Source organism: Centrocercus urophasianus, unplaced genomic scaffold, assembly GCF_019232065.1.
Source record: "Centrocercus urophasianus isolate 14NV4802_14NV808 unplaced genomic scaffold, USGS_Curo_1.0 seq_14, whole genome shotgun sequence".
Lineage (NCBI taxonomy): Eukaryota > Metazoa > Chordata > Aves > Galliformes > Phasianidae > Centrocercus > Centrocercus urophasianus.
Genome location: NW_024884586.1, coordinates 8362481 through 8382535, shown reverse-complemented (window position 1 = coordinate 8382535; position 20055 = coordinate 8362481). Strand labels below are relative to the sequence as shown.

At 35.3% G+C, this 20055-nt stretch overlaps 1 protein-coding gene across 1 annotated transcript in view; it reads right to left on the bottom strand.

The window, feature by feature from the left end:
* The window catches only part of MUC6 (mucin 6, oligomeric mucus/gel-forming), a 29050-nt gene extending 21818 nt beyond the window's left edge, over positions 1-7232 (bottom strand). Inside the window, exons 1-7 of the mRNA XM_042815067.1 lie at positions 7205-7232; positions 5986-6226; positions 4719-4845; positions 3827-3914; positions 2560-2669; positions 1258-1465; positions 363-485 (exon numbers count right to left, since the gene is read on the bottom strand). Coding sequence (XP_042671001.1) covers positions 363-485; positions 1258-1465; positions 2560-2669; positions 3827-3914; positions 4719-4845; positions 5986-6226; positions 7205-7232 — 925 coding nt within the window. The remainder of the gene's footprint in view (positions 1-362; positions 486-1257; positions 1466-2559; positions 2670-3826; positions 3915-4718; positions 4846-5985; positions 6227-7204) is intronic.
* Between the last annotated feature and the right edge of the window lie 12823 nt (positions 7233-20055).

The following is a 20055-nucleotide window of genomic DNA, read 5'->3' as shown; positions in this document are numbered from 1 at the left end:
CTACCTTTTGCTGGTGCTCTAAAAGGATAGATACTTGTTTAGCAAAGGAAATGAATTAAATCTTAATCTATTTACATTATAGTATAGAAATATAAGAAAGCAGCTTATAATTATCCCATCACATGCTATAGAGTTGTAAGGAAAATGCTTTCTCAACTACCTTCTAGCAAATAGTAACCAAGGGTCTTTTATGATAGTGACACTGGTTGCGTTTTGTTACATGAGAAATGGCAGTTCTAGCAGCACGATGCCCTGGAATGCACCTCTGTTTCATTGTGTAAGAATACTACTCCACTTGACTAGGTCTACACCAGAAGTATTTCTATGGATCATTAAGGATATGATGAAAACAGAGATGATACCTTCTGGACAAAAGCAACCATAGGTACAGTGACTGGAACAGCTGTACTCAGGGTTGGAGCAGGTTTTAATACACGGAGAACCACATTCCTCGTAGATTTGATTAGCAGAACATTTCCCCACAGCTGCAACAACCAGAAGTGCAAAGTGTTAAGGTTTTTAAAGTGTAAACAGAAGAATCTCTCATCTACAACAGGGGATGGAGAAGATGTTGTGAAAACTATCATAAATAGTCTCTTACCCTGCCCCAGTACTCAGCATGAAAACTGCTATGATTTGGAGAAGACTTTGCTATTGTTTCACTCTGATTATTAAGAATTAATAATATAGTTCTGTGAGTGCATATTGTGCCTTACTAATATTTATAAAGTCCACAGGGCATTTTGTAGAAACTGACTCTTTTGAAGGATTAAAATCAATTGAGAACCAACCGAAAAATAAAATGGGTTAACAATTTATGTAAGAGGGGTAACGTTGGAGAAGAAGAAAAATTACTTTAGAAAGAAGTGTAAATGAAAAGATTTGGGGATAGTAATGGAAATTAGAAGAGAAAGCTTTCAGTATGTATGAGGAAAGACTGAAAAAATTTCATCAGTAAATAGAAAAAAAAAAGAGCATTTCCAGTGCATATGAAGATGAAAAGAACAGAAGAATACAACACAGGAGATTGAGATGGAGGTAGGGTGAAATGATACAAGGCCTTGAAACTAGAAGAGGGATTTCACTACTTTTATGCTAAAATCTATACGGTAGCCAATCTCAAAGATTTTTTCAAGTTAACTGAGTTTTCCATGAGTAAAAAGAAATATGTTCCCATTGAAGCATTTCATTTTTATCAATTTATTACCCATGGCCGAGATTAAATGCAATTCATATGAATAAAACATCTGAACTTACAGCAGAAGTTTTCAGTCCTCCAGTTGAACACCACTTGATGAGACATAGCACATTGCCTTGAATACTCTGACAGTGTAGAGCAAGTACAGTTCTTTTGTCCTGGCTCACTGCAGTCCTGCATATCAAGCTGACAACGAGTGACAAACCCATCTTTTGGAACACTGCAGGTTGGTGACACCAGGTTAAGCAGCTGAGAGCAGATCACGGCCTAAATAAAAAAGGGAAACAAATGATCCTAGTAGTATTTTCCTCATCTGAAAACCAGAAAAGGAAATCTCTGCTATTTATGATTTTCTTGTTGGCTTTTTTCTTTCCTTTGCTTAGTAATAGGCATGGAACGAGTTCCACTTCTTCGTAAGTTGAACAGTAGCCATTATTTTAGTGCCATCAATCTCCCTGTGAATGGTTGAGAACATCACAGAGAGGGAATATGTTATCTCATGGTGATTCATTAGGGAGAGGGACGTGTTCCTGGACAAATATCACTACGTTGATATATCAACATGCATTCCCCTTTGGGCATGCATTTGATATTTAATGTTGCCTACTGAAGTATAACAAAGCAAAGAGAATGTAAAGAACTTAAACCTCCCAGCCAACAGAAATTCTCCACCAGATCAAAATATTTTTTTTCAGTGTGAATACAAGTAATATTTACAAGTCTCTTCACAAATCCTTCTCACAGGACCCAGAGAAATGCCTATTCACTGTGGAAATTATGATTTGACTTTCCCTGATGAAACAAGAAGATCATTCTAAGAATGATTTAATTCTTATATCTGCAGATTCGAAGAAATGGAAGCTCTGTTGTTCTTTGATGCTACTAAATGCCTGCCTTTGGTCAAACATGTAAATATGGATGCATCATGTTTCAGGTACGTTGATTTTCTTTCCATCTAGGACTGGAAGCGATAGCAACAGACAGTGGATGACTGTATTGTAAATGCTGTTATCTGGCAATATATTGAAAGTTTTTCTGAATGTCTTCAAGTTTGTACAGCTTACAATTTCAGGTTGTTAGTTGTTTCATACCAAGTTCATTAAAGCTCCATGAATTTCCTGTGATGACCTGCATCAATTTTCAGAAGGCTGTGAGCTATTGGTATATTTATATGAATGACACAAATCCTGATTCAAAAGTACCTGAGCCTTTTTCAAAATGTATTTTGTTGCAAAGAACTCTTCTTTCTTGTATCATGTTATACAACTTTAAAAACTATTTTCTTGAAAGTGGATTTGTGAAACCATAGCCTCTCTTCCACTATGTCTATCTCGCTGCAGAAAATTCAAGATCTTTCTTACGTATTTTTTGTGAGGAATGGAAGGAATTGATATCTCCTCAGACAGACAGATCTCTGATGGATCATCCATTTTTTGTAATGCAGCAAACTTGTATGTATCCAGTAATTTACCTGTAAATTGAAGGGTTATAATTTGTCAGGAAAAAAAAACATGGGTTCATTTAATTGTTGCTGTGATGGAGTAAAATTCAGATTCTATTCCTTGACTATAAAAGTTGCTGTTAAACCTAGTTTCCTGATAACAACTAGTTATTTTGCCCTCTGCCTGTAATCTGTTCAGTTAAACTTAGTTTTACAACCTCTATCATCTGTGGGTTGTTACCTAATCTATCACATCAAATACCTCACCAGATAGCAGCTACTGCTGTTTTTTTTTTTTTCTACCAGAGATTAAATTTTGTACCAGAGGCTAATTCATGCTTCCTCATCCTATCCTGCACTCTTGTTTTCCCCTACATACATGGTTTTACTCATCGCGGTCTAAAAAATATTGAAGCCTTTTCATAGCTCTTTGCTGCGTAGAGAATATAGCATTTGGAAAAATTATTCTGAAATAATTTTCAGAATCAGTTCATGGTGCAATTCAGTGTTTTCACACTAGCCTTGTAGTTCAGATTAGCAGTGTGCTTCTGAAGCAAATCATTCCTATCATTCCTAGTGCAATTTGGTTTGCATAGTGGATTGGCCTTGGTATACAGAATTGTTATCAGATTAAAAAAAACTCTAGAGGATGTGTTCTTAAGAGGTCCGTGGGCATTGAGCTCCAACTGCTCATGAATACCACTCCAATAGACCAGGTTAGAGTGATGGGCACTCCCTGTATCACAAATAGGGCTGATGCCAAATTCTCAGCACCAATGAGTTTTTTTTTCCAAAGTTTCATATTTACTGGACAAACTACTTTTTAATATTCTTGTCCACTGTGTTCTTTTTATTAGAGCCTCGTTCTTGCTTCTGTCTAATGCAGTCATCTCACTCACTGCACCTTGCTAAGAACAAACCTTGGATGTTCTGCAAGTTAGGTGAGAAAACATGATTCTTACTGCTTGACTCTAAAATCTTATCACTTGTTTGAGGAACCTATAACATTATTGCCACAGCGAATAATTAGGCATAGCATAATTGTATGACAGATAGGTTTGTTGGTGACGTATAGTGCTGCTCTACTCAACTTTAAAACTGAACAGTCACAGCAATTAAAGAATTAAATTCTGCCTTGACTTTGTTTGATTAGATCTCCTTCCATGTGATCTGCCATTAGATCTTACCTTCACTCACAAAGTCATTTAGTTCATAGCCATCATAATTTCCACACATTCCACAGGTCTTCCCCATGTATTTTTTTTCAGTCAAAACCTAAAATAAAATCAAAGGAAACATACAAAAGAATCACCCTAACTAAAATGATCTGCACACTACTACTTCTCAAACAAATTCAGTTCAAGAACCCATTTAAAGGAGTTCCTTCTCATTAATATCATTGACTTGACTGGATGAAGAGTTCTGAAATTAGTAACTTGCTTTCCTTATCAGCATGTACTGAGTGTTCTGTTTTTTTTTCTTATTCAGTGAAAAAACAAGATTCTAAGAGATTTGCAGTTAACTGAGTGAGGCTAATACTGTAAGGAGCTGGAGAAATAGAAATAAAAAGCTGCTGTTTCCTTTTGTAACTTTGTTGACAAAGCATGTATTTCAGGATTGTTCTCTTAGGAAATTCAATGTTACAAGAAGAAAATCTACTTTCAGAGAAAGGTTATTCATTTGTTTATTGCTTTAGATAGTGAACTGGTAACATTGCTTCTGATTACAATCAATAAATTATTCTGAAAATCTTAAATTGCAGGAAATAATTGGACTGCACGTAAAATATAGCATGTGCTGGAACATATTGTATTATGCTGCTGAAATAGCCTCAGGAAAGCATAGAGTGCAAGAAAACATCCATAGATCTCAACATCAGTTGCTTCAGATAACAACCAATGCTGGAATTTAAAGAAACATGTAGGTATAAAAAGCAAGAAGGTTAATGGATGAAACAAGAAATAGAATAAATACCCAAACAGTAAGCACATCCAAAGAGCTCCAATTATATCTAAAAACTGTCAGTCCAGTAAGTCAGTGAGAGTTTTATTTTCTGCTTCATGAGAGCATTTTACTAACCATGAGGTAGTCCTCATTGTTCCACATGACAACTAGTTCCATCTCCATCAGCTTGGCAACAAGGCGGACACTGCGCCCATAAGGTGCTATTTGAATTCCATTGCTGGCATAAGGCAGCTTGATGACACTGTGACGAGGGAGAAGACAAACTGAGCTTCTCATATCACTGTTATGTGGGTATTAGCTGTCTTTTTTTTAGACATAAAACACACTGCAATCTTAGTACTTATGAAGTAGAATTTTTCTCCTTTGTAACTATAATATTTTGAGATGCATTGTTTCTACTGTATCAGTAGATACTGAAATCAGTATCAGCTGTTTCATGGAAGAATCACCAAGATATGATTACATGTATTATACTACTGATACTATTTTTGTAGGATTCTGTATCTTCACTTGATTTGGTATTATTAGGGCAAAGATATACATTTGAAAACAATGCATGGTCTATGTAAGTAGAAGTAATGTTGGTTCTCCTGAAGAACTACAGACTATATAGCCTGTCAACTGCTAAGAACAAAGACTGACAAGTCAAAGAAACTCACAAAGGGAATACTGTAGGAAGTTTTCAGCCTTGCAGATGAATTTTAACACTGTAAAGCAACAACATTAAAGAACTGAGGTATTTTTCTAAGTGCTCAATAAACATGTATACAATCACAGAAATGTTGTTTAGGTGGGACCTTGTATGGTTAACCAGGCCAAGCTTCCACCTGAAACAGAGCTATCAGCAACACCAACACCAGATCAATCTTGGCTTTTGGAGAATGACTGAGATAGAACGGATGGGAAACTTTGGTTTCATTTCTTCAGTAAAACAGCTGTTTTCTGAAAATCATAATACTTGGATAATGTAAGCCCCTCCAGTGTTTCTCAGTTTCTTGAATACTTCAGAGTTTCTCTTCTACACTAGATGTGTTACCTTTAGTACAGAGGGCTCAGAGTTACCAAGTCTCAAATCAAATAAGCTTTAAGCATAATGCAGGAACTGAAAATTTTCAGTACCTTCTAAAGTGTATAATCTTTAGCAGCACTTGTGGAGGAGATTTAAACTATTGTAAGCATACCAGTATCACCTAGCAGACTGTAGTTTCAATATGAGAACTGTTTTGGTTGGAGAAGTTTAGTTAGTTAGTTAGTTAGTTAGTTAGTGTTAACTTCTATGTTAATTTTTTGTTAATTCACTTTTGACACAAAGTAGGCTACTTTGTTGAAACTGCCTCTTGCTTTTTTGACATATTTTCTCCCTTTCAGCTCAGAATCTTACCCGACACTCCTGACAGAAATGCTGTCTTTCTCAACAATGATGACAGAAGGACCCAGTTCAATAATGATCCTTGCAATTTTTTTGTCCAGCCCGCGGCGGAACTGAATGTTGAAGTCTGGACTGGATTCATCACATACAGTTGCAAAGATATAGTTGCAAGTCCCAGTGAAGTCATACTGATATTTATCAAAAGTTGAAAAATGCCCTCCGCCCCAGGTAGAACAGGAATCCTTGCTCAAAACTATAAATGAGAAAAATGGATTTAGGCCTACTTACAGTGCATTTATCCATTCTCATTGCCAATTCAAACACAGATAACAGGAAAATCTGATAAGTTTCTGATTAATTAATCATGTGAACAACATTCTAGAGATGTTTTTGTAACCTTAAAATTTTACTTCTACTCAGGAAGTCAAACAACAGTTGGAGTAAGAGCAATACTCTTTTATTTACTGTAAGCAGGAGAGCTCCTTTTCTTCCTTTTTGCTTTGAGAAACACCCTTGCATTTCGTTGGGTGATTTCAATGTTAACTACTTTGTTCCAGTCTACTCAATCTGTTAGTAAAAGTAACAACTTGCTACTGAAGAGATACCTTAGCATCCCAGATACAACATTTATGGGGCTATCTGTGCCTATCTAACTGTCATGAATTCCCCGCACAGTCAGATCATGAGTATCCAAAGACAGCCTTCAAAACTCCACTTTTAAGTCCCCACTATTTTAGTTCTGTGTTTATGTGGCAAAGTTCAAACCAACATTGCAAATATAGGGAATGTTTTAACCACGTATCATTTTTAACAATCGCTTCTTGACTGAAAGGACAGATATTAGGAAGTTGAAATGAATCATGAAAAGAGATACAACTCCAGCATTTGATGTTACAGACGTTTCTATACCTACTTAGAGCATTTGAACAGTCCCTCTGAAGCTGATAAAACAACTGAAGTAAGTAAAATCATCATTTTTTATCTATTTCCAGTCTTACATCATTGCTTGTCATTGTTCAATGATTTTGTTTATCTAGTTTTACGAAGCTCAATGTTTTAGACTGTATCTTAGAAGCAGAAACTATCAAGTAAGGTTAGCAATGTCTACCTGCAATTTATATTGATTATTTTAAAGCTGAAACATATTTTTGCTCTTTAAGAGCGATGTAATGTTTGGAGAATACTGCTGTTTTTATTCTGCAGAAAAAACTGTTTTCCAGTGAGCTGTTACCTGTTGACACAAAGTACTCCTCTTCCATACTTCTGGGCTGTCCAGAACGTCTAACTGGAAAATAGGAATCGGCTAATTGTTATCGTTGATCCTTCATGTCCAAACCTAGCCGGCTCAATGTTGTGCTTAACAGATATGACCAGAAAACCCCAGCTTTTTCAGAGGATGCCAGGGAATGATTATGGTCAGAGTGCAATAGGTGTCCATTTCTATGAATACAGAGTGCCTTCAGAATGCAGTTTATTTGTTGTTACTTCAATCCTATTTTTTAAAAAAGTAACAAATGGGAGGATGAATAATTCAGGAAAATTTAAAATCAGATGACAGTTATTTGTCTGTTGAGTAGTTTTTAATTAAGTGATGTCTCGAGGTTTTCGTTTAATTTCTGTGTATCTGTGCCCCACATTTCCTCTGGTTTTAAGAGCTGACAGAACACAGAGATGAGTTGCTGAATTCTTCTAATGGGATGCATTTATCTACTTTTCCCTTTAACATAAACTAATGAAGCTCTTCCTGTAGCCTTTCCATGCTTAAGCTGAAGAGCATACACATAACATAAGCCATTCTTTGTTTGCTACTTCTGCCTAAAAAAATGCCAATCATAGTAAGATTTGTACTTTATATAATTTTTTGTTACCATTTTAATTATGAATTATAATGTAAATTATAAATTATGGTATTAATTATAAACAAACAATTATATTGACTGCTCTAGTAGTACTTCTGGTAGCTAACCTTTTTTAGCAATTTGGAGTGGTAATGCTAATTTTTCACTTTTAGTAAGAGTATTTTATCGTCTTTTTGTATTTCTTACACTCAGAAGGACTAGCACAAATTAGCAGTAAGTAGGCAGCTGGAGTCAACTTTGATTACAGAATAAGATGCATGCAGACAAACTTTCTTCACAGCTGAGAGAGAACTTCTGGGAAATTATCAGGACTTGTGGCAACAATAGTTACAGTTGGATGCTGAAGGGGAGCTATATCTAGACTGTCTTCCTTGCTTGGATATAAGAGTGAGGAAGAACTATTCCATATTCTGTTCCCACACCATATTTATTTACAAGGGCAATCTGTAATCTTTAAAGTAATCTTCAAAAAAATCTATATATAGAATCAACTTTCCTTCCTGGATTTTGGAAATGATTCAAAAGAATCAATTCCCCAAACTCTTATATAATATTATTAGACCGTGATCTGCAGGAAGGAAAACCAAATGGATCACAAAAATGATTTTTTAAATTCTAAATTTCTCAATTTGGATCCCACCAGTTGAAAGTTACTGTAACTGCTCATATCTCTTCTGCCCTGTGGCATCAAAAACGTGGCAGCATGGTAGACAAAAGCATTTTCCAGTTAGTGTAAAACTTACCACAGCCAGACAAAACACAATACCACCCTTTAATAGGCAAAACTCCTCATTTACAATTTCTAAAATTAATCCTTTAAAACCAATTCTCCTTGAGGCAAGAATTTATTTTTAGTATGTTTTCTACAAAGTCTTCTGCAATATTGAACTGATGCTGAATAGAGCCATTACTCAGAGCTGCAACATGAACATGAAATAACATGTCAGATACTTACTTCTTTGCAAGGTTTCTTTCTGTTTTTGGAGAAAAAAGTGGGACCAGTAATCTCCCTCAAAAGCTGTAGGAGGAAAAAAGACAATATAGTTGAATTCTTCTATAGGCAAATCATTTTTATTATCTTTATTTTGATTTATTTTTAAATACTGTACAAACCAAAGCACAGCGGGCATGTATGAATTGTGTCCTGATAATTATTGTGGAAAACCAAATATTTCTGCTTGTGATAGAAAATTCTTCTGCAAATGATAAAATATTACCAAAGACTGCCAGAAATCCTATGTAATACAGGATTTCCTGTACTTCAGCCTCAAATCCCTCCTTGTTAAAAACATATGGGATACATTTTGTTGCATGTTTCTGAATTCTTAGTCCATCATATGAGCAGATGCAATAGAGGGACCAGCCAAAATTGGGAAATTATGGGCAAAGTAATATCCCATGTGTTCTTTACAAGCATCATGCTATTTGTAGCAGAAAAGTGAGAAATCCCCAGGCCTAGCAGCCACTTTAGCTGCTCTTGTTCAAGCAGAATGATGAAAGCTGCTACCTGGTCCCTTTCACACAACTCTTCACAGTCTGTCTAGTGATGAAAAGCCAAGGAACATTTAGCAAATGTGGAGTACAGTATTATCTTTCCGACATGAGTCCCCCTAGACATGCACAACAGCACTGTGATCTCATATGTACCCAAAGGTTCTCTGTACTAGCAGCTTGCTTCCTGCAAAGAAGTGAGAAGAGTGTAAGATGCTGAAAAGGGCTTCTATGGACAATCTATGAACAGTAAACCCTGTGCAGGTATACAAGCAGAGCATGCATGGAGCCAGCTTTTCATACAGTCAATATTTAGACATAAATAACTAAAGAAAACTGTCAGAAAAAAATACCCCCACATGCTTCAGAAACATGTTACTCATTTATTGAAGTTTTTCAGGTCCAGTATTTCTTGGATGGTAGAAGTAAATATCCTCTAGAAAGCATATAATTATCCATTCTACCTTTAGGATCTTTTGCAGTAGAGAAAACATGTACATTATGACAGAAGGCTTCTTTAATCTCAGAAGCCAGGCCAGGCCTACATACAATTTATGTACTTCAGCTCTGCAAGGCTCTGTTGTTTCCTTAAGGAAACAAAGAGAATAAAAGCTCTTACAGAGCTCACCAACTGTAAGAGACTCTCCAGACAATTCCACACAGCACTGTTGAACTTGAGGTAGTGTTTATTATGTGGTATACAGCACACTGCTTCTTCTGTTCTCATGTTCCCAGTGAGCCATGCATCACACTGAGTGTTATTGAACAGGCACTGTTTACAACCTAGAGTTACTGCTATGTTTTTTGAACACCTTGATTTTTATGTTTCCACTTGTTTTATTATTGCATTACTATTCTATTATAATCTATTTTTGTTGGATTTATAGTTTTGTAATTACTGTGTTTTAATCTCAAGCTGCAAACACTACATTCAAGGGATTTAAGAGTGTGTAAAATCAGAGGATATTTGATTTGTAGAAACTGAAAACATGTCTAAAGCATTAATTTAAGTGAGATTTAGCCAGAAAGCTTGAAATAAATCAAGAAGCCCAACAATGGCAAATATTTTAGATCAGAACAGTTTACAAAGCTTATTTGTTATCCATCCAAGCTTAAAGTTTGTAAGTCTAAGCATGTGAAACAGTTACAAAATGTTATAAATACTCCAGGATTGGTATTGACATTAAAAAAGAAGAAGAAGGTGATAATTATCCTGGATCACCTGGAGGTGTGTGAGGGTTGTACTAAAAATACCTAAGGTTGTGACACCACTTGACTATTTTGCTCAGAGTGGGTATTAAAATAAATATAGAGCTACTTGTTGACCATCTGCCAATCAGTCTGTATTCTGTCAGACGATGCTATTAAAATAATTACAGTAATTATTCTAAGCATTTCTTTTTCTCACATTTAACTCTTAGGATATTAATAAAATTATCCTGGCAATTTTATGAACTATTTCCAGTTTGCAATAGGCTCAAAATCCAGATCCATGAAAAGAAGAATTGGAGTTCCTGCTTTTATTTAATTCATTCTGAATGGACTATGGTTCTGTGACTGAACATGGATCTGAAGTTGGAAATAATGAACATCCTGCCTGTTTGCCAATTTTAGTACATACAGATCAACCTCTTATGATTCAGATGTTACTCCAAAAATTGTCAGATTTTAAAGCTAACTTAACAAAATGAATTTTTTTTTTTCCCCACAGTGTCAAACATAGCATTACATTTCACAAGCTAAATATTTGCTGATATACCCCAAGATAAAAAGATCGCTCTGCTATTCTACATTCTACCCTTACACTTTTATTTTTAAATTCAACAGAAGTTCCATCCTAGAAAACTCAATCCTTTAGAGATGAGATTCTATCTGTATTTGCCCAGGTAATAAAGAAAGCTTGTGGCTGAATAGGGGTCGGCAGGAATTGTCCAGTGGATTGTTAAAGTTAATGTTTATATGTTAATGATATATCTACTCACCAAATACACAAAATCATGCATATTAAAACGTATAGGCATTTGCATTTTGGGTCAGAATCCAGGGTTAAGGTGCTTGAAGTGATCTTGGTTACAATGGTGTTAATACAGTGAACAGAGTTAAACTTGATTTATAACAATATAACTGAGATTAGAAATTGGCTCAATTTCTAGAGTCTACAAAAGAGTTGAGTAACTTTTTTTTTCCTAGTGCTGCAGTTTAGGTCAGTGATTTAAGAGTAATATGTGCCCTCAAGCAATTAGAACTATATGGTCTGTTAAATGTAGTAAATACAATACAGAAGAAATAAATTTAACCTGTTCAAACTAAAGTAAGTGAAGTATGCCTTTTAGCAGTTTGCAACATGTTCTTAAAATTAGAACTGTAACAACTGATAATCACTGAGAACCTACAGAAGAGATAGAACAGAAGACATTATCTTAGACAATAGCAAACCATGGGTGAAAAAGTGTCATTCTCCACTGAAAATGCTACAGGAAGAGGAATGAGTAAGGCAGAGTAGCTATAAACTTAATTAACTTGCCTGTCAAGTCTTAGTAAAAAACTACAGCCAGATGAGTTAGATGAAAATTGAGCACTTTATAAGACTAAAGAATTATACTGAGTAATATATGCAGGAATACCTAGAGTCATGTAAAAATCAAATAGACTGAAATAATATGCATGTACTCCAATTCAGCATTCTTTCTCAAAAAAAAAAAAAAAAAAAAAAAAAGGAAAAAAAAAGATGTCATCACATAGCACACACTGAAAACTTTTTTGCAGTTTGCATAACAATGGGAAAAGATTTTGAAATGTTTATACAATCTCTTCTTCAGAACTTCCAGTGACATCTGTAGGACACAACATCAAGAACATCTGAAAGACAAAGGCACTCTGAAGTTTGGAAAGAGAACATAAGTCTATTAAAAGTATTTCCCGTATTTAGAGAGACTTATAATTTCTGTATTTCATACTTGTTTTAGGTAACTATTCAACAATAACTGTTCAAAAAAATGAAAAGTTAGGAAAAACAACCTACTTCGGTTATGTATTTATTAAATATACAGTTGTATTTAAAAGTGGTGAGGGAAAAGAAAATGTTTAATGTCTGATGGTCACGGGAAAGGAGAGTAAGACTTGAATAGTACTATTATTTGTTGTAATTTTACAGTGGAGTTTCCTAGTTTGTCACAATACACGTTTTCCTTCAAATCATACACAGAGAGGAAAGTGGACATTTTAGACTTACCAGCACATTGCAGACAACTGTAGAAGATGAGCAGCAGTGCTGTCAGAAACATGATGCATGCCCTAAACACAGAGATTTTTCCAGTACCCTCCTCTGCTGCAAATGGGCAGTGCTCCTGCTACTGCCACTTTCTAGGTTTACCTCTTCAAGCCTGGATGCTTTATATACAGAATTCCAATGCCCTCCCTCATTCCCATGGCTTTCAGAAACTGTAGCAGCAAAGTACCCGCCAAACAGGATCTCCTCTTCATCAAGCTCAGCACACCTAAATGCCTTTAGAAAGAAAAGAAAAAAGAAAACACAAACCTTCTTCAGTGTATTATCATTCTTACAAGACTTTTATACTGATTTCCACTAGTAACAGTTCGATCACATTTAACTTCACTTACTGAACAAATTTGTTATTATACCCAAAAGCAATTGAGATCAATAATATGCAAATTCTACCTGATAAGGAGAAGAACAATATTGGACCAACACAAGCAGCAGAAGAAAGAAATGCAGGAGATTTGGAAACGCTGGGAAGACTGCTTGGATATAAGATGGCATGAATGAATAGAGATATAGATTTTAGATTTAAAGAAAAAAAATAGTTTTTCTTTTATTAACTTTTATTCACTCTCCTTACTGATTCTGTTCATCTCTGCATTTCAAGTAGAATGATAAACTTTACCTCAGTAAAATGGGCTGCCCTTGGTACAAGCACAGGAATGACAGAACTTCTTTCTTGAGCTTGTAGAGGATCTAAAAAGGCTCTTGAGTACCACCTTAGCACTGCCAAGGGCAGAGGGCAAACTATGTCATTGTCTCCACCAACAACCCAAAAGAACAGCACCCGTTCTTTGATCTCCCCTCATCAGAGCTGAAATGCTGGAGAGACAGGATATGTTCAGTTATCATTGCCAACCCTGAGCTGACAGAATATAAACAGAACTTTACTTGCTTGATCTTGTCATTTTTCAGAAATCACTGAAGTTTCCTAATAAAACACAGAAGTAATGGTTTACCCTCTCCATATGAATCTCTTCAGCCTTTCCTGTGTCACCCATGCAATACTGAAAGAAACTCATTACACTTCTGGCTTTCAATTGTCCTTTTCTCTGATATCATTATTTTGCTTAAAATGTAGTTCCTTCTCATGTCTTCAAATTTACCCCTTTGGGCAATGGGAAGATGTGCAGGAGAGACAGTAAAAACCCTTTAACCTAATTTCAGACTTGATTCAACCCTTTATTAAAATAAAAATATTAAGTTTTAATTCAGATGAAGGTCTGCCTTCATTTTCTTCCCCCTCTCATCTTCCTTTTTTACCACGCTTCTTCCAACTGAAGGGTAAAATGTATGGTTGTTGATAATAGAATTGTAACCCCAAACTCCAAAATTCCTGTTGAAATTTTTTTTACATCTGCCTTATGACAAAACAAAGTAAATGAATAACAATAAGATAAACTATTTACAGTGGGGAAAAAAAACACCTGTTCAGTCAAAAAATGGCATTTAAGAGAATTTCATACCAAGTGCTTGCCCACATCTATATGCTAATCACAGCATATCCCACCATTCAACCGGACTGCGAGCTTCTAGTCTTAAAAGCACTCACCTGTCAGATACAAGAATAATTTAATAATCTTTGAATCTGTGGCACCCAATGCATCCTTTTGTTGCTTACAGAACTTTTTCACAGATTTCACCTCAGTACAGTTAGAATAACTGAACATTCAAAATCAACTCTAGTAATGAGAGAATTACCTTTGTCTCCAATATTAAAATCTTGTATCTGTCTTCTAAGGAGATCTCTTCTGGGATGCAGGAGGTTATAAACAGCGCCTATAAGTATATTCAACCAGACAAGTCAAAACTATGGTTCAAGAATAAAGCATTTACTGCAGGACTGTGGAAGGTGAATACATGCTCAGCAATCAGTCAGCTATTTTACACAGAACAGCTACATAAAAATTAGCTTAAATTAGCTTAAATAATTAAAAAGTTATTTCTGAGGAATTTATCCAGTTTTGTGGTTTTGGTGTTTTCTTTTCTTTTTTTTTTTTTTTTTCTAATGAGACACTGACACCCTTAATTAATGCTAGTTTTGTTTCCACGTCATTGTTATAATCGATTTAGTAATCTCATAACTTCATAACTCTCAGTAATCAGTGTAGTATAGATGAACAGAGGTAGAGACTGGCCATGTATATTTCTTAGTAAACATTTCTCAGTAGTTAGCTATAGCTTACTTTCCAGCATGATGTGTAATTCTGAAAGAATTAGAAATACCAAAATAATTTATGCTAAGCCAGAAGTTATGCATACTGAGAGCCGAAACAATTTATGTAAGTAACAGACTGTTTTGCAAAGTACAATTTATGTAGGTACACCTACTTCTAGGATACTCTGATGCTTTTAAGATCTCCAAGAAAACATTCCACCTTCAGTAACATACTCCTTTGTGCATCAGTTTAGCAACCTTAAATATGTCTGGATATACAAAATACAGCATTTAAATAGTCCTATGTTCAACATAGTTCAAGTGATTTCCAGCTTTGGTAGCTTGTGCTTGTAAGATTCCTTTGCTCTTTTTGGTAGAAAGAAACCTGACAAAACAACTGATCTGTTATTTGCATTTTTCTTTGAGCTGCAATATTTTATTCAAAATTTAAATCATTTGGAGATATTCTGATGCTATTAAAAACATGACGCCATTAAAATCACACATATTTGAACTGCCAAATTATCCTAGAAGACTGACCTTCAAATAAATGTTGCAGAATGTTGATCCTATTAAGAATATTGATGGTATTTAGAATATTGAAAATTGATGATAACATCATCATAACACCATTAAATATCCGTTTAACATTTTCATAACACCATTAAATACATTGAACAATCAGTTTCAGAATAAGGTAAAATAAAGCTCTTGAGTACAACAAGGTTACCCTTATTCTATATAACTGAGACATTCACTATGACTGGAAAGGCAAAAAAAGAAGTTTTGTCATTCCAAGGGAAAAAATCAGCAATGTCTTGTAGCATCAGTCGTAATGGAGAGTCATAAGGCATTTGTGGTGTGCTGATGGAAGGTGGAATTAATGGAAATGGTTAAACTGAGTTTTTTGGTATAGACTGTGTCAACGTAACTCTGTATTTCGTATTATCACTGCTGAAGTACGTGCATATTTGAATGTATGGAAGATGTTTGAAATGTTTCAGAGGAGGAATTGAATAAATAGGATTGCTGCATGAAATGGATTTTAGGCCAATTCTGCTGACTAAACCAGAAACGATAAAATCCCATAGCGAAAATAGACATTTAGATGACTGCATCTCTCATTAAGAAATTGTGAATCATTAATATAAAGAGAATTTTGAATTAATATAAATAAGAATTTTGTCCTGGCCATGGACAACTCCCCCAAAAAAACCAAAAAAAAACCAAACCACCAAAAAACAACTGAAATCCCTTTTATCTGCGTTATGGTGGGAAAAAGTGTGATATTACTGACTTATCCACCACGTTGGAAAGAGTTAGAAATATTCCTAAGCTGTAAAATATAATCACGTATAATTCTAAGACTGGTCTAAGAATTCTAAGACCAGTCTTAGAATTAAAAAAACAAATTTTAAAGGTAGCTTAAAGGAAAACTTACAGATAACATGGCAAACAGTAACTATTGGGTATTTTAAATATGATTCTTTGAACAAAGGCCAGAAAATTCAGTATTTTGAAACACATGACAGGAAGGAAAAGAAGAATGCAATGACTGGACCAGGCTGTCAAGTGAGCATGAAATGACTAAGTATTATGTGCTCTACCTGTTCTGTCTGCCTGTTTCTCCTTACTGTCTTGCACAAAACTGAGTCACATACACTGCTGCTTCTGTAGGCTAAGCTTATTGCACGTTTCAGAGGCTCCTGTATATTTGTCCAAGAAGCTGGCAGGCAATCAAGCAGGCAGATGCTACATAGCCAGCTGATTGCACTTGCTGCCAAGATATTTTCCCAAGAAAACTGACATTAAAATAGACAAATATTCAGAGAACGTTCAAAAAGTGGTTAAAAAAAATTATCTTTTTAACTGAGAAATAGTGACAAAAAAGTTGAAACCAGCTATGTCCTTACCATCAGTCTATGTTGCAGCTTCAGATCCCATAATATTTATGATGACTCTGTGCACTTTTTGCACACATCTCTTTATGATCTTTGGGCACTTCAACTCTCCCCTCCAAGCAGTATCTAAAAGAAGCCCACTATGATTGTGCCATGAAAGACTAAGTAATCCACCTCCTGATTTTAGTACAAACCCACACTTTATGCTATCCTTCTGGTCACCAAAATCAAGATAACTCTTTTCCTTGGTATCTAGACCATGTTCTGTAATTCTGGAATTTATCTGATTGTCTTTGAAAGAGATGAGATGCATCACCTACAAGCAGAAAAAAATTCCATGGAGTGGATTGTTAGGGCTGACATTGGGTATTTGACTGCAGATATTTAGATCTTATATTTGTATAACAATGCAAATTACTTTCTGTTGCAGTATACTGAGACATAGTGGCTATGGGCGTTGTACAAGATTTCATTTCTTGCTTCAAAGTACATAGAGATCAAATCTGAATATAAACTAAAAAATACAGAGTGTACATAGGAAAAAGAAACAAAACTATCAGAAAGTACTCTCTCACTGTTCCAAAAGTGCTTTAGTAATTCAGCAATTGTAAAGTCAAGTCTTTCCCATATACTTGTTTAGACAAAAAAAAAGAACACAGTAGGAAATAATTTAAAACATACGCTTCTAGAGGTGGTAAAGACTTCATTAACTTGCACTTAACTTTTAATTATAATTCGTTTTAGGACAATGGCCTGAGACCTCCCTGTGTTGGCTTTATGCCTCTGGCATTCACTTTGATGAATACCTCCAATACTATAGCTGTGGGGACCTCAGCTGGTGTCATTCACTCTTTGTACACTGCCAGCAAGAAAGGCTGAGAAAGCCTGCAACTCCCAAAGTTCTCTGAAGCATGTCTGCTGCCCTGATGACAAACTTGGACAAAACATTTGAAGTGTTTCTGGAATAAAACACTCTGTGTGCATGTGTGCACAGGTAACACAACAAAGCAGAGCAACGCCTGCCACAGTGAGAAAGAGTTTTCATCTAATGTTATTCTGTGCATAGGGATAGATAGAAGGCAAGTTCCCTCTCATCACCCACACACAGCTCCCCTACTCCTGAATTTTGTGTTGCTCTCACTGTACTTGAACCAGTTTGAATTCTTATCACTGAAGCAGCGTGGCTGAAGATTTGTTCTGTAACACCTCCTTATGAAGTTGGGTCAAAAACACAAAATAAATGATACAACTGTGAGACATCACAACGCTCCCCTCTAATTCTATGACTATGAAGAAAATCTCTGCAGAGTACCTTAAAGCCCAGTTTATCTTCTAGTGATTAACTAGTCTGAGAATGAGGACATTGGTTCTCTCATTTCATTTTCATTTACTTCCAGTAGTGAAAATAAAGATACTTCTTGTTATTTCTCGACTATCTGTAAGATCTCACATCAAAGTCTACAGACTGATTACAGACACTTGGTGTGCACCTATTTTTCTCAAAGACAAAATGCTGATATTAATTATATTTTTCTTCATCTGGATTGTACTAATACAGAGACCAACATTTTTGGTAAATGCTTTTCCCACTTTCAGGCATCAGCAACTACTCTGTATTCCTTTTCTAAAGGAAACTCAGACATAACCATGAATTATGTGTCAGCAAATCTGGGCAACATGCATTTTTACTCCATACAACAACAGAGCTAATGAACAGAAAGCATTTAACATGAGGGCAGCTATGTTTCAAATGTCTGTAGCTTAGTTAGAACTCAGTTAATTGTGTCACATGAACAAGCAGTAGCTCAAATTTTCCTACCTATTAGCTTCACAATTGCCATACAGCTGCATTTGTAATTAATGTTTAAACTAGATTTAGGAAAAATAAATTTATTTGCCACTTGTTACATCACAGTATTGAATAATTAGATTTTATTACCAGACATAGAGTGGAAAGTAAATATATTGTGAACCAGGAATCCATGAAGCACAAGCCTTGACCTTACTAGTAAGGAAGTAAAATAAAACTTGTATTTGCACAAATATGAAGAGCTGGGAACAGCAAGTCAATGGCTATCACATGTTTACATGTTTACATTGTCCTTTAATGTGTGTGCATTTTAGAACAGGTAGTCTCCAACTGATGTTAATATATCTGATAATATCTTTAAGTGTATACTTTTGTTTACCTGTTACTTGATACAGTTTGACCTTTTTTGTTCCTTACGCATTTTGATTGACTTGTGGGAAAAAGGGAATTCGGTTTGTCAAAGCCCTTTAAATGGTGAAATCATGTTAGAATAGATTTGACTTATTTATTCATGAATTCTAGTTCTGAAAATAGGAAACTTCTATCCAGTTCTAAAGAAATGAAGTCAGGGAGATAATGAGATAAATCTGAAGATGGAAAAGGGGGAAGGGGTTAATGAAGGTTGCTTCCGTACATAGTTTGAAGAACAAAGAACTATACTGCAATTGTTCCATGGCCAGAGAGCACTCACTACCTATGAAGAAAAGTAGAGAGATGCATGCACAGAAACATATACTCTCTTGTAGCAAGAATGAATAACTTGCATCCTTTTTACATATCTCTCCTTTTGAACAGTACAAACATATCAGCTGGCAACTTGCATCCCAATTATTTATAGCTGCACAGGCCCTCAGTCAGAGAGCAGTTGTGTCTCCTTCTGTGAGCTGATCATTTAATGCATTAAGATCTCACTTCACAGAGAGGCTACTGGCAGACATTTATACTTACTTGTAGAATAAAGATGTCAGCATTATGACTTTCACAAAGATTTGTCAATTTTTGTTCTCAGTTTTTACCTTATGACCTGCTACGGATTCATATTTGAAAGCTCTGTGTATAACGAAATATAATCTATATGCTATTATCAGTTGTGGTTACAGTAACAACAGTTTATCTCATGAGAAAGAAAAGAAGAAACTCGTCATCTGAAAACTCTGTGTAATAAAGTGCACATAATTTTCTAATATAATGAGATTCCTAAAAAGATTAAACACAATGAGTTATGAAGAATCAACTGCAAAGTGAGAAGTAATAACAAATTGCCTTGCTCTGGCAGTTTTAATTTTTAGTTCATTAGCTGAGTAAAATTTATTACTGAACTGCTGCATTGTGCCATGTAGTTCTATCTGTAATACCTCAAACTTGGATTTAATCCCTTTCAGATCATGGGTGTCTTGCATGCGTACGTATGGGGTAAGTAGGAGGGAAATGTATTTCAAGTAGCTTAGGTAGGATCCAGACTTAATTATAGTCCTTATATTTCTGACTATGTCTACTCCGTTACATTCTTTGTGAACAAATGGCTCTAAGTACCTACAACTGTTTTGAAATTATTTTAACAGTTTATTTATTCTAGACCTGCT